Source organism: Schistosoma haematobium, chromosome 1 (genome assembly GCF_000699445.3).
Source record: "Schistosoma haematobium chromosome 1, whole genome shotgun sequence".
NCBI classification, from domain to species: Eukaryota; Metazoa; Platyhelminthes; class Trematoda; order Strigeidida; family Schistosomatidae; genus Schistosoma; species Schistosoma haematobium.
In genome coordinates, this window is record NC_067196.1 from 81,107,968 (window position 1) to 81,120,163 (window position 12,196).

At 37.6% G+C, this 12,196-nt stretch overlaps 1 protein-coding gene across 1 annotated transcript; it reads left to right on the forward strand.

Moving 5' to 3' along the window:
• Window positions 1-2,801: 2,801 nt before the first annotated feature.
• Window positions 2,802-11,891, forward strand: FAM8A1 (Family with sequence similarity 8, member A1). The gene is made up of 6 exons (XM_051218590.1): window positions 2,802-3,080; window positions 3,118-3,238; window positions 3,277-3,508; window positions 7,006-7,160; window positions 8,553-9,358; window positions 10,386-11,891. Exons 1-5 carry the CDS (start codon window positions 2,840-2,842, stop codon window positions 8,746-8,748), a joined length of 945 nt encoding a protein of 314 aa, XP_051075284.1. The 5' UTR covers window positions 2,802-2,839; the 3' UTR covers window positions 8,749-9,358; window positions 10,386-11,891.
• The last annotated feature ends 305 nt before the right edge of the window (window positions 11,892-12,196 follow it).

A 12,196-nucleotide genomic window follows, 5' to 3' on the forward strand; every position in this document is an offset into this window, starting at 1 on the left:
GTAACTCGATACTTACAACTAACTTGTATGCACCATCAGCCGGTAGATACGAATGTAAATAACGTCGACTCTAGAGCATGTCTCTCAGGTATACACCCATGTTTAGCGAATTACTTTTAGCTATCTATACAAAATGCACACAACTATCACGATTTTCACGTAAGAGAATTTTTGATAACGATTCATATATATTAGCAGTATTACTAAATTCTATCACGGTTAGGTAATAATGAGGTCCAGGTCAATAAACCGTATCAAACGTAGTAAACTAACTGGAATGTTAGTCAGAATTCTTCTCCATGGCTATACTTTTGTTTTTTTCAGTAAACCTACTAATGTAGATACAATCGGAAATCAACTCACATGGACAGATTACCGGCATAAAGGTTAACTGATTTTATAATTTAAACCAAAAATAATATCAGTATTATCATTTTTACAATATTGATTGTCTCTTAATATTTCTAAACACAAAATACTTTTCAACGGTGGTCTAGCTTCAACTGACTCATGAGTTCAATCTGTGAAAATTTCTAAAAAATCTCCACAAAACACATTCTGATAACAAAATACTTGTATTGTGTATAAATTATTTTATTAACCAACGGGTATTACCACGCATCTTAGGGCGGCTTATTAAAATATCTTTACACGAAATAATTCTTAATTGTTATAATCCCACTTTGGTCAACTCCTACATAATCTTCACATAGATTAAGAATAAAACCAAACATCTTGAAATTACTACATTTATTTCTCAATCAGCTGCATCCGCCCTTTTTCCGATCTATCTTTCAGCTTATCAATACCCGGGGATTCTTATTATTCTTGGTAACCTTCGGCGCGCGACAAACCCAATTAATTTGTTATCGAACCGTCACTTTGTTTCCAATGGGAGAGTGGTTTAGTGACATCGGACCCTAACCACACCATCCTCAAAGCTGGACATGAGACAATTTGGAAAATAGATACTCAAAATTTAACACGGAGAAAAACCTAAGAATCAAGGTGGGAGGAAGGAGCTAGAAATCCAAGGAATTGGATGGTGTGGCTCAGCCTTGCAGCATGGTCATTCATGTGTAACCTATCACCTTTATTCGTATTAAATATATTGTTATATCGCTAGGCTAAATGTGAATATTACGATCCTATAGATCTTATAGATTAGGCAGTTACATCATGACAAATCTGCGATTTTAGGAGTAGATCTATTATGATAGCAGTACTTATAAGTAGACCATAATACAAGACACTTTCCACATTATCTTCAGCAGTTTTATTCGTCCCCATTTAGAGCATGGAAACTTAGCGTTTCCTCCCTCACTCCAAAAGTATAAGGACAGACTAGAACGTATCAGTTCGGGGACTCAAGTTCAAGTCTTATGAAAAGCACCTACAATCAGTGAACCTTTACCCACTAGAGTGCAGACGTCTTAGAGGTGAACTAATGACTTGTAGCATCCTAAACCCTTCTAGGCATCCCCTTAAACACCTAAATAAGCTTAGTCCCAGCACAAAACGTAGGAGTAACACGCAGAACTGATGTCATAGCACAACAGAACGGACTGCAGGCACACTTTTTACTCCTTGGGAGTAGTCCAAATGGTTCAAATGGTTGTGGACGGAATAGAAGAAGCTTCCGCTTAACAGGCTTCCGTGTCTAGTAGCAGGGGATCACCAAATCCTCCAGGCAAAAACCTAGGTATGTTAACAATAAAGGAGGAAAAGAAATTAGTAAATCATAGTGTGATGCTATCCTTAGTCCTTAAGAATAGATCAAGTTGCCTCTTGAAGGACTGCTCAGAAGTCGCTTGGACTAGCTCGCGCGGCAGCGAATTCCAGCATTTGACAACTCTTAGGGAGTAGAAGTTGTGTCTACAGTCCGTTCTGCTATGCTGTGTCTCCAGTTTTTGGGTGTTGCCTTTTAGTCGAATGCTGGAATTCGCTGCAGGCTGAGCTATTCCGAGCGACTTCTCAGGAGTCCTTTAAGAGAAAACTTGATATATTCTTAAGGACTATGAACACTATCTCGATCGGATATACCAACTTGTTCTTTCTCTTTTGTCGTTAATATACCTAGGCTCTTACCTAGAGGCATGGGTGATCCACTGCTACTAGAGACAGAAGCCCGTTAAGCGAAAGCTCCTACTCCATCCACAGCCATTTGAAACCACTTGAAAGATGCCATAGGTATTCGGAGTTTGACAGCGCATTTACATGTAACATCTTTGTAATCGAAGTATGCCAACCCAGTCAAACCAAAAGTTAGAAATGAAGTGGCTCGAAAATTTATTTGGGAGGCTGTCGATATTTCGGGAAGCATTTAGTCTAAGTTGGCTAATAGTTTCAGTGAATGCGTATCATGGAGTATCGGCTAGTGATTTGGTGTGGGTGTGTAACTGAATGTCTTCAGTTAGGTGTGTCTAGTGAGACTGTGTCAGCATCAGGTGTCGAAGACTTACAGAACTTCTTATTATGGGGATTTATTTACCTTTACAAGTTTCTAAGGATAATATCACAAGAGCCACACCTCAATGCAACAAATAATGCACTCCAAGTGGTTAAGTGAAGAGGCCGGAGACAGATCGTGAGGAACATACATTTCCCTAATTCTGCCAATTTAAAGATGAAAAACTACCGGGACGAGGTAGTTAACTATTTCATTCTTGGGACCTGTCAACTTGTAGATAAACAATTTTTTATTATTGGTCCGTATTCATATCTTCATTGACATAATCAATTCAGTCACAGAATGTATTTCCATGTACTATATTTCAAGGTCGCTTTTCATTTTCTTCCTCAGATATTCCGCCGGGTAATTCTGTACTTTAGGCGGAGGATGGATTGGGATTCGTATTACAATAGGCTAGAGGGATGGGTTAAAAAGCAATATGATGGTGTGACTAGTGTTCAAAGACGACTTGAGAATTCTCTACTTGAACAGCAAAAATATTTAAATGCAAATGCACTTGCCCTTAAAAAGTACAAACAAGAAATGGGATTATTTCAGTCTTTGTACTCTCGCAATGGTGATCCGAGCAGTTCTAGTCCACAATCAGACGGAAGACGAAGTGCGCCATGTAAGCATAATTTTCTGGTCAGTTTATTAACTTGTAGCTCGACGATACCTAATACCGCATCCTTGCCGCCGAATCGCTGCTGAATGTATTGACATTACAATAATGATGGCATTGAAATTAGTTATATTGTATTTCATCAAGAACGACTCAAGTGTAATGTAAGACTTTGTACAAATAACTTAGTAGACATATTCAGTCAGCTGGTTAAAAATATGGGTTCGGACATCCTATCTGGGGTCCCGGAATACCGTACACTCCGACGTGCACATGGATGGGCGAAGACGGATTTCAGTGGAAAGGAATTTCAAGTTTCAAGCATTTGGAGGTCGTTATTTTTTGCTCATATCGGTGCAAGAGAAGATCTTCTGGATTTCGAAACAATTATACTGGCTGATCAGATAGGACGGTTCCTAAGTGCCCTCTTGGAGGTAAAATGTCTGGCCTTATTTTAGTCTTTTGATATTAACAGTGTGACGGTAAGTATTTACAGACTTAGGTAATGCAAAGTTCTTGGCAAGACAAGCATAATCAAAGTCTTGCATAAAACCTTTGCTTTCATCTGAATCTCAGCAAGAAACATTAGACTTACTAAAGGTGTGCGACTTTAGACTTTTATTTCAAAGTGACCTATCCTGGTGGCCGTGTTAGTCCAGTGATCGGTAGAAGCTTTTGAACAGCTTGTACTTATTTTCGTCTGATCGGAATTTATGAATAGTTAGTCCCGGGGTATAATCCAACTTATAAATTAGATTACCCGGTTCTACACCACTCCCATAATTAAACTAAGTACATCAGTATACTCCGTTCTTTACACCCTACATCCTATCTTTATGATTTCATTGACCAGACTTCATGCTTGGCTTCATGTGTTTAGTTGATTCGTAGGGGTGTAATTTAGTGACTGTAAACAGTCATACACATTAACTCCAGTGTCAAATATGGAATGTTTTCTACACCGAATATCCATGTTCCACAGTAGTAACCAAATGATTGAATGATTTAGTTTTCTACCAATGACCGAGTCTTCACACTTCGTTTTACCTAGTTTGGTCTAAGTAACCGCTTAGTATTAATAAGCCTTATACTGTGTAGTTCAAAGTCGTGTTTTATCTTGTATTTGGTAAATATCTCAGTAATAGGCTATATAGTCAAGTCATCAAGTAAGCAGGCTAGTCATTTGCACAAATCTATTCCTCATATGTCTGTACACGTACTAATCGCTAAAATGAGGTTATACTGAAACAAAGGTTAGGTCAAGATGCGGCAATGGTCCCTAAGCTCACTGGTTGTTGTCCATTTTTATGTAAAGACTGCAAATTTTTCGATTAGATTGTTAAAATGTCTACTAGAGTAAAGGAATGTATTACGTAAACCTAGCTTCTACCACCTCTTAATCGCTATACTCACTAGCATAGGATTAAGTCGGAAAGAGGATGACTTGGGATGTTTATAGAGTTACTAAAACACCAGTCGTTATCGATATCGTCTTTGGGTCAGTGAACTTGTTTTGATTTGTCACACTGGCACAGATGCATTAGTTAATAATCGTTTAAATCTTGAACTTAGTATATTTAATGCTCACCTGCAATTAACATGATCCTGACTCCCTTGATTATTAGCTAGGTGCAGATTAGCCAAAACTCTAAGGAATGACCGTGAGCAGTGGTGGGCAACGAAAGCAAAAGTAATGGAAAAGGCAGCTGCTGTAGGTAACACCAGACAGCTTTTCATACTAATAAAAGAAACTAGAATTGGAAAGTCAAGTGTTAATGCGACGATCACGGAAAAAGACGACACTTATCTGCTCTCAACCCAGACGTTTAGAACAATGTGTGGAACACTTTAAGGAGCAGTTCTTGTGCTAATGAAGTATGGCAACGTAAACCGATGCATATATGTGCCTGGTTCTATGTTGTGGCTGACTGACTGACTTAAGGAGCAGTTCAGCTAACCACCATTTCCAAACAGCCTGAATGGAACATTGAAGTTGGCCCCCGACTAATTGAAGTTCAGAAAGCTATAGCTAATCTGAAACGAGGAAGAGCAGCTGATCCAGATGGATTGGCTCCAGAGGTCTTTAAGTCTGGTTTTCCAGTTTCAGCTATTAGGTTGACTAATATTTTGGCTAAAATCTCAGTTGGATGTAATTCAATCTGAACGGTCGCAATCACTGATTGTCCCAATATATAAGAAAACATCAAAATCGTCCTGTGACAACCATGGAGGGATTAGCATTTAGAATACTAACCTCAATAATTATAGGACGCCTAACAGAGACTCGTGAACTGCAAATACGAGGAAATTAGGCTGGCTTCAGACCTGGTCTTGACTGTATCGACCACATATTCACCATTTGTCAGGTTTTAGAACACAGTCATGCTTATCGGTGTCCTACAACGGTGATCTTTCTTGACTTACAAGCAGCATTTGACTCAGACTGAAAAATTCTGTGACGGACTGTCATTAAAAGGTGTGCCTCAGAAGTACATAAACCTTTTGAAGGCTCTTTACTCGAACACTACCAGTCGAGTCAGAGCTCATGGCGAACTGTCATCTGATTTTGCAACTTCAAATGGTGTCCATCCAGGCTGTAAATTATCTCCATTCCTGTTTAATTTCATCAAAGACATACTGATGGAAACAAGGTTCCCGTCGACTGAATTTCGGGCATCGATCTACCAGGAGGTTCACTTGTCGACTTAGAATACGCTGATGACATAGTCCTGTTTAGTGAAGACGCCGATAAACTGCAGAGTGTTTTGGTAGCACTAAGCAGCAATGCCAGGATATTTGAAATGCATTTCTCCCTTTCTAACTGCAAGTTGTTGCTTCGGGACTGGCATGCGTCAACACCTGAACTAATGATAGGAAGTGAAGTAGTCGAACGCATTGACAACTTCACTTATCTTGGAAGTCTGACCAGCCCTAATGTGTTAGCGTCTGACGAAATCACTGCACGGATTCAGAAAGCTGATTTAGCTTTTACCAACTTACGTCACCTATGGCGAAGATGAGATGTCCGTGGATCAATTAATGAATGTGTATACTATGCGGCAGTTCGTTTTGTCCTTATTTAAGGTCGCGAGACGTGGCCATTAAGAGTAGAAGATACTCGTAAGCTACTAATATTTGAACACAGATGTCTTAGAAATATTGCTCACATCTGCTGGGATTACCGGGTAAGTAATAGTGAGGTTAGACGCAGGGTATTAGGGAATGATGGTAAATCAGTTGATGAGGTTGTGAATCTTCATCAACTGAGATGGTTGGGCCACGTGTTACGTATGCCTGGACACTGGTTACCACGACACGCAGTGTTGACTAGTGTTGGGGATGGTTGGAAGAACGTTAGGAGGGGCCAAACCAAAACGTGGCATCAGTGCTTGAAGTCACTAACTTCTGGTCTGAGTCATGTTGGTAGATGCAGACTACTTGTTTGGTGGCCGCGCGACTATCGTAACCAGTGGTTGGAGCTTCCGGATGACATGGCTGAGAATCGATCCCAATGGCGTAGGTGTATAAAATCTCTGTATGCCCTTAAACTGTGAGATTAGAATTACTTTATACCTTTCTTTCTATGAACTAATTTTTCTCCTGTATTATGTCCTTATACACAATTTTTTAATATATTACTTTCATTGAAGTGACGACTTTTATGAATTGGGTGATCTTGTTATGCTAATGAGGTATGGCAACTTGGACCGATGCATATATGTACCTGGTCCTATGTTGTAGCTGACTGACTGATTATTAATTCCCACTCACTGCGATTATATTTGGTATGACAACGTTACCGATATTAATTTTTGCTAGGTCGCATATTGTTTTGTATCTGATTTAAAATAAAATTGAGATGTCTGTATACAGCTAATGAAAATTAGTATCCTTTGAGTGTTAATTATGAGCCTACGCTTGTTTTGTGCAGGCAATTCTAATCAGGCGTTCAATTTTTGGATCTGATCCTGGAGGTGCAACTCTTGGGAAGTGGTTTATGAATCTTAAGGTTGTTTCGTGTGAAGAAATTATACCTTTTCCAGATGTCGTTGAAGTCGTTCCAGGAGCTGATCTGGGGATTATTCGGTGAGTTTTGTTTGTTTTATTTTGACAGTAGTTAGCTGTATTTACTGTTAGCAATAACAGATACGGAGCTAGGGGTAGGGAAATCAGAATATATCATCAAATCACTAAGTGATAGACTGCTGTGTCGGTTAACGCTCATCAATGTGCTGGGGTCCGGTCAATACTTGTAATCAATGGTTGGAATCGTTGAATATTATTGCCCAAAACCTGTTACAGTGATCCATATGTATTCATTTCCGATGTCCTGGGCCTTAAGTAAAAATTCATCTCTAATTCTTTATTCTTCGATCTCTATCGTTCTTTCCGGACTATATTTATCAATTTTAGGTCTCTCTTGTGGTTGAGATCGACTTGTTCTTTTTTATTCTTGGTAATTCCCTCTCGTCATACTGATGTCAGGTGTGGGAAATAAAAAGACTTTGGTTTGAGCAACACCCTAAATGTGGTAACCAATGGTACTGACAGGTCTCCCAAACGAAAGTAGATGGAGCAAAGTTAGAACATGAGATTTAGTGACTGAAAGTCGAGCACCCGGACCACTGAGGCACATCAAACTGGACTGATGAAAATTCTCGCCAGTTTCTACATTGGTACTAATTGAATGGTTGAGTAGCGTCTTTCTAGACTGTAGCATCATTAGAATATACGATTCTCAGCCTAAAATAGTGAACAACTATCTAGGAATTGGGATTTATTTACACAAAAATTGCGCGATAAACTGACTACGCATTTGGTTATCGAAAACAGTTTATTTTCAACTTGAATTTACTCGATAGTCTTTAGTCTGTTCTTAATATCAAGTTTGATGTTGAACGTTGTTACCGATTTTAAGTTCAACACCTAAAATTTTCACTTATATATATATATATATATATATAGAGAGAGAGAGAGAGAGAGAGTTAGGGTTTCATCGTTAGGTTTATGTACACAAGTCTTGTTTTGTCAGTATGTTGTTGAGGTGGAGTTGTAAGTAAATATAATCACTTTTCTCAAATGGATTAATACTAACAAGTCATTTCCAAAGGGTTCGACTGTATGTAGCTGTTCATATTTAAACTGATACTGAAATCACATGCCTTTGGGGCTATACACAACACAGTATACTTTCTGAGAGGCGTAGTATGGCTCAAAGCTAAGTAACGAAGAAATAGTAGTACACAGGAATTAGTAAATACCGAGAACCACAATCTTTTATGTTGTTTGTTGAAAAATCTATAAACTGAAGAAAAACAATTAAAGTAATAATAAGGATTTGAAGTTTAATCCAAATTAGATAATACCTAATCTACATTTTACAATATAGTTTTTAATATTGAATCTTGGTGGTGATTCAGTATGAAATTCTCTAATAGTATTTCCTTAAAAACAAATTTATTCTATTTATTTTAATAGAGCACTTGTACGTTCGCTGTTGAAAAGTACAAGCTTTCTCACGTTCTTCTCATTCGTTTGTATGATGGTATTTCAATATCATCGATGTACATATGATATTATTGCTGGAACTTTAGTTGTACAACCTATTACACCAACAACTAATCATCAATCAAACAGTAATAATGAACAAAGACAACAACCCCAACAACAGTGATTGGGCATAACAATGAATTTCCATGTTAAACTTGTTTAAATGCAAGTATTCATTGTAACATAAATATTTTTTGAGGTCAAATTAAAAATAAATGCAATTCTGTTCGTGTGCTCCACTTTAAACCATATAATTTTGATGGGAAGGTTTGTGTATTTCTACTACCCGTTTTCCAAAAACCGAAATACATAGCATAGCTTGGATGCTAAAATAATTCTATCTCCAGTGATTCAAGTTTGCCTAAAAAGCCGCTGCTCTTGATCAAACAAACCTACCTCTTGTCTAAGTGGAAAGATTCTAATATAAATTCAGTGTAATAATTAAAAATCATATGCTTTAATCTAATAATCGTAATTCTAATTCTGAATGGAAACATGAAAATGATAATATAACAGTGTCAACCAGAACTAATGTGGAAGTTTTGTATATTGAACTACCTGATGGACATTCAACAAAGACTAGAATCGACGGCGTAAACATGTGATAGTTAGAATTACTTCCAGTTATCTGAAGATATGTTATTTATATGGTGCAGATTATTATATTCAGAGTCTATAAGTGTTATAAATCAGATAATATATTTAATAAATAATCCATTCAACTTCTATACCAAGTACGCGTTTATGTACTTTCCTTTTGCTATTCTTTTTTATAAGATATTTATATCATTCTATTATGTTATTGTAGTAGATCTGGGTTCGAATTTGTAATACACTGGTTGAATGTCAAATATCTTAACTACTAACCTATTGTTTTAATAACTGCTTTATAACCCGTGACTTATAGATAACACAACCCTACTTTATTAAATTTTGTAAAGTAGTTATAAGTGAAGTGAAACTCCTTTAAAGTTAAGATAAATGATATTTGCCACACTTTTTGATGTGTGCCACTAAACAACATTAAATTTTGTAATATTTCGTAATTTGCGCAGGGACGTCAAAAATGAGAAATTCAGTGGTGATTCTCCAACAAATCTATTTACAGGGTTTACGTTTTTATATAAGTATGAAATATTTAAAGGTACAAAACACCTTTAAGCTATTTCAGTAATCATTATTCATAACATTAGTAACACTGACAATTTATAAAATATAAAAAGTGAAAACTGATTTCCCAGGGTCTTTGAATACTTATGAAATAGAGTAGTCGGCAATCGATTAAAGATATAGTATTAAACTAGTAAATCCTAGGAGTAAACTCACACAATTCGTGGTTCAAAATAATGTTTAGATGTAGATAGTTAGAGTAAAATATTGAGTCGAAAAAGTTACTAATGTTAACTAGTAAAGTTTTACTGTACCTAGAAAATTAAGTTAAGCAGTATACAGAAAGACGCAGTTATCAGTCACCTTAATATGCTGCTAGACGTTTAATCATCAGAATGTTAACTTACTCCGATTAATACAAAACCTTGATAATATACCCAGAAAACGTAACGGGAGTCGTTTTGCTTATCTGTTCTAGTATGTAGAAATATAATGACATTTAGGGGTGACGTGTGCAGAACATTTTCAGTCGTTCAGAAATCAAATTGACTTATTTTGTTTCTTTTTTTATGCGCAAATTTATTTCTCTTGTTTGCTGATAAGTAGTCTTAAAACTAGCGACTTTGTCATTATATTTTATTCTTGTTTTAGAATCTTGTGTTCCCTCCATACATCTACCCAAATGTGTAGAAAGTTAATATTGATGTAATACCACAAGCTGTATACTATATCTTCACTGTATTGTAGAAATTTGTTTACTTTTGTTCAAATCTTTTGTAAAATTTGGAAACTGAATTCATCTTTGCAATGAAAAGTTTAGTCTTATTTTTCGTAGATGTTGTATCATTCGAAGTTTATGCTTGATTCGAAATGCTTTTTTTGTAATTTTAGAAATTGGATCCAAATAATATTTATTATTTATTTATTTGAACATATAAATATTGGTACAAGGGGGCACCAAATGTGTATGCGCCACACAAAACAATGAGAATGGGAAGAGAAAAAGAAGGTAAGGAGCGTAAAAGAAAAAAAGAACAATAACGACCACAGATTAGTGTAAGGTAGTGTAATAATAATAAAAATGGGGGAACGGAAAAGTACAATCAGAAAAAATCTTTCAGTTAAGTAAGATGCAACCACTTTTTACGAAGAAAGTAAAAGAAGGCTACAAGTGGATCGCCACTGGCTTCTATTCTGAGCCATATCTGATAACGTCTCTAGCCACTGTGTCGCACCATCTGTAGGACCTCAGCCAAAGGGTCGTGAAGGACAAACAGGAGCCAACCCTTTGCAGCTTTCTTTCATACCACGACACCATGTCATGCACTGACCACCTCTCCGCTTTTTCCAATCAGTCCCAGAGTCGGCAAATAATGCACGACGTGGAATTCTCTGGGACGACATTCATAGAACATGTCCAAGCCACCGAAGTCGGTGTTTCAGGATGGTGACATCGATTGCATTATCGTCTCTGTGCCCGAACACACGATGCCGAACCTCTGCATTACTGACATGGTGTTGCCACTGGATGTCAGCAATCCTTCGGAGACAACGATGATCGAACACAGAGAGTCGTCTAACGTCCTCAACTCGGAGAGGCCAGGTTTCACAAGCATAGAGCAAAACTGCTCTCACCGACGCGTTGTAGATCCGACCTTTTACAGCCAGACTGTTGGGATATTCAGAAAAATATCCCAAAAATTATCCTGTTAAGTCTAATGCTATCCTTGGACTTGGAATGGCATCATTTTCCTGCTGGTCAGTTTTTATTTCACGTGTCGCTTCCCTACTGATCAATATTTATTTAACGTGTCATTTTCCTGTTGGCCAAATATTGTACAAATGTTATTTTCTATTTTATAGTACGTTGTGGTCTGTCTGGTTGATATATAAACCGAGTATGTTTGAAATAAATGATTCATATCGCAGAGGCTGAGACTAATGTTCTGGACTTATCTGGCAGGGCTAGGTGGAAAGCAGGACCAATCATAACTCCAGGCTGCTCATACGCGTTTATGCGTCATTGATCCGATCGATAAGTCACTGCTCTTTAATCGGCGGTCACAAGTTGTAATACAGACTGACATCACAAAGGCGCCAAAAATGGCCCAGATCGGCATAAGCCGCTCTAGCTTTCACTATACGTGCATTGATCTCATCACTCACGCCACCACCACCACCACCTGTTCAGCAACCCAGATACACGAACTTCTCGACTACTTCTATCTGCTCACCATCCAGGGTGAGTACAGGATTAGGATCCTGCCAGTCTTGTAGAAGTACTTTTCATTTCGAAGGTGCAAAGCACATACCATACCTACGGACATTGATTGCTAACTGATTAAGTGTGGATTGCATGCCTTGGGCATTATCGCACAGTAAGACAATATCATCCGCATACTCAAGGTCGTGAAGTCTTTCTCCAGGCAACAGATCCACACTGCCATTACTTACATCCATTA

Coding starts and splice junctions, on each gene's coding strand:
- FAM8A1 (XM_051218590.1), top strand. CDS start 2,840: ATGGATTGGGATTCGTATTACAATAGGCTAGAGGGATGGGTTAAAAAG. Junction 3,509..7,005: donor TCCTAAGTGCCCTCTTGGAG/GTAAAATGTCTG, acceptor TGTTTTGTGCAG/GCAATTCTAATCAGGCGTTC. Junction 7,161..8,552: donor GCTGATCTGGGGATTATTCG/GTGAGTTTTGTT, acceptor TTATTTTAATAG/AGCACTTGTACGTTCGCTGT.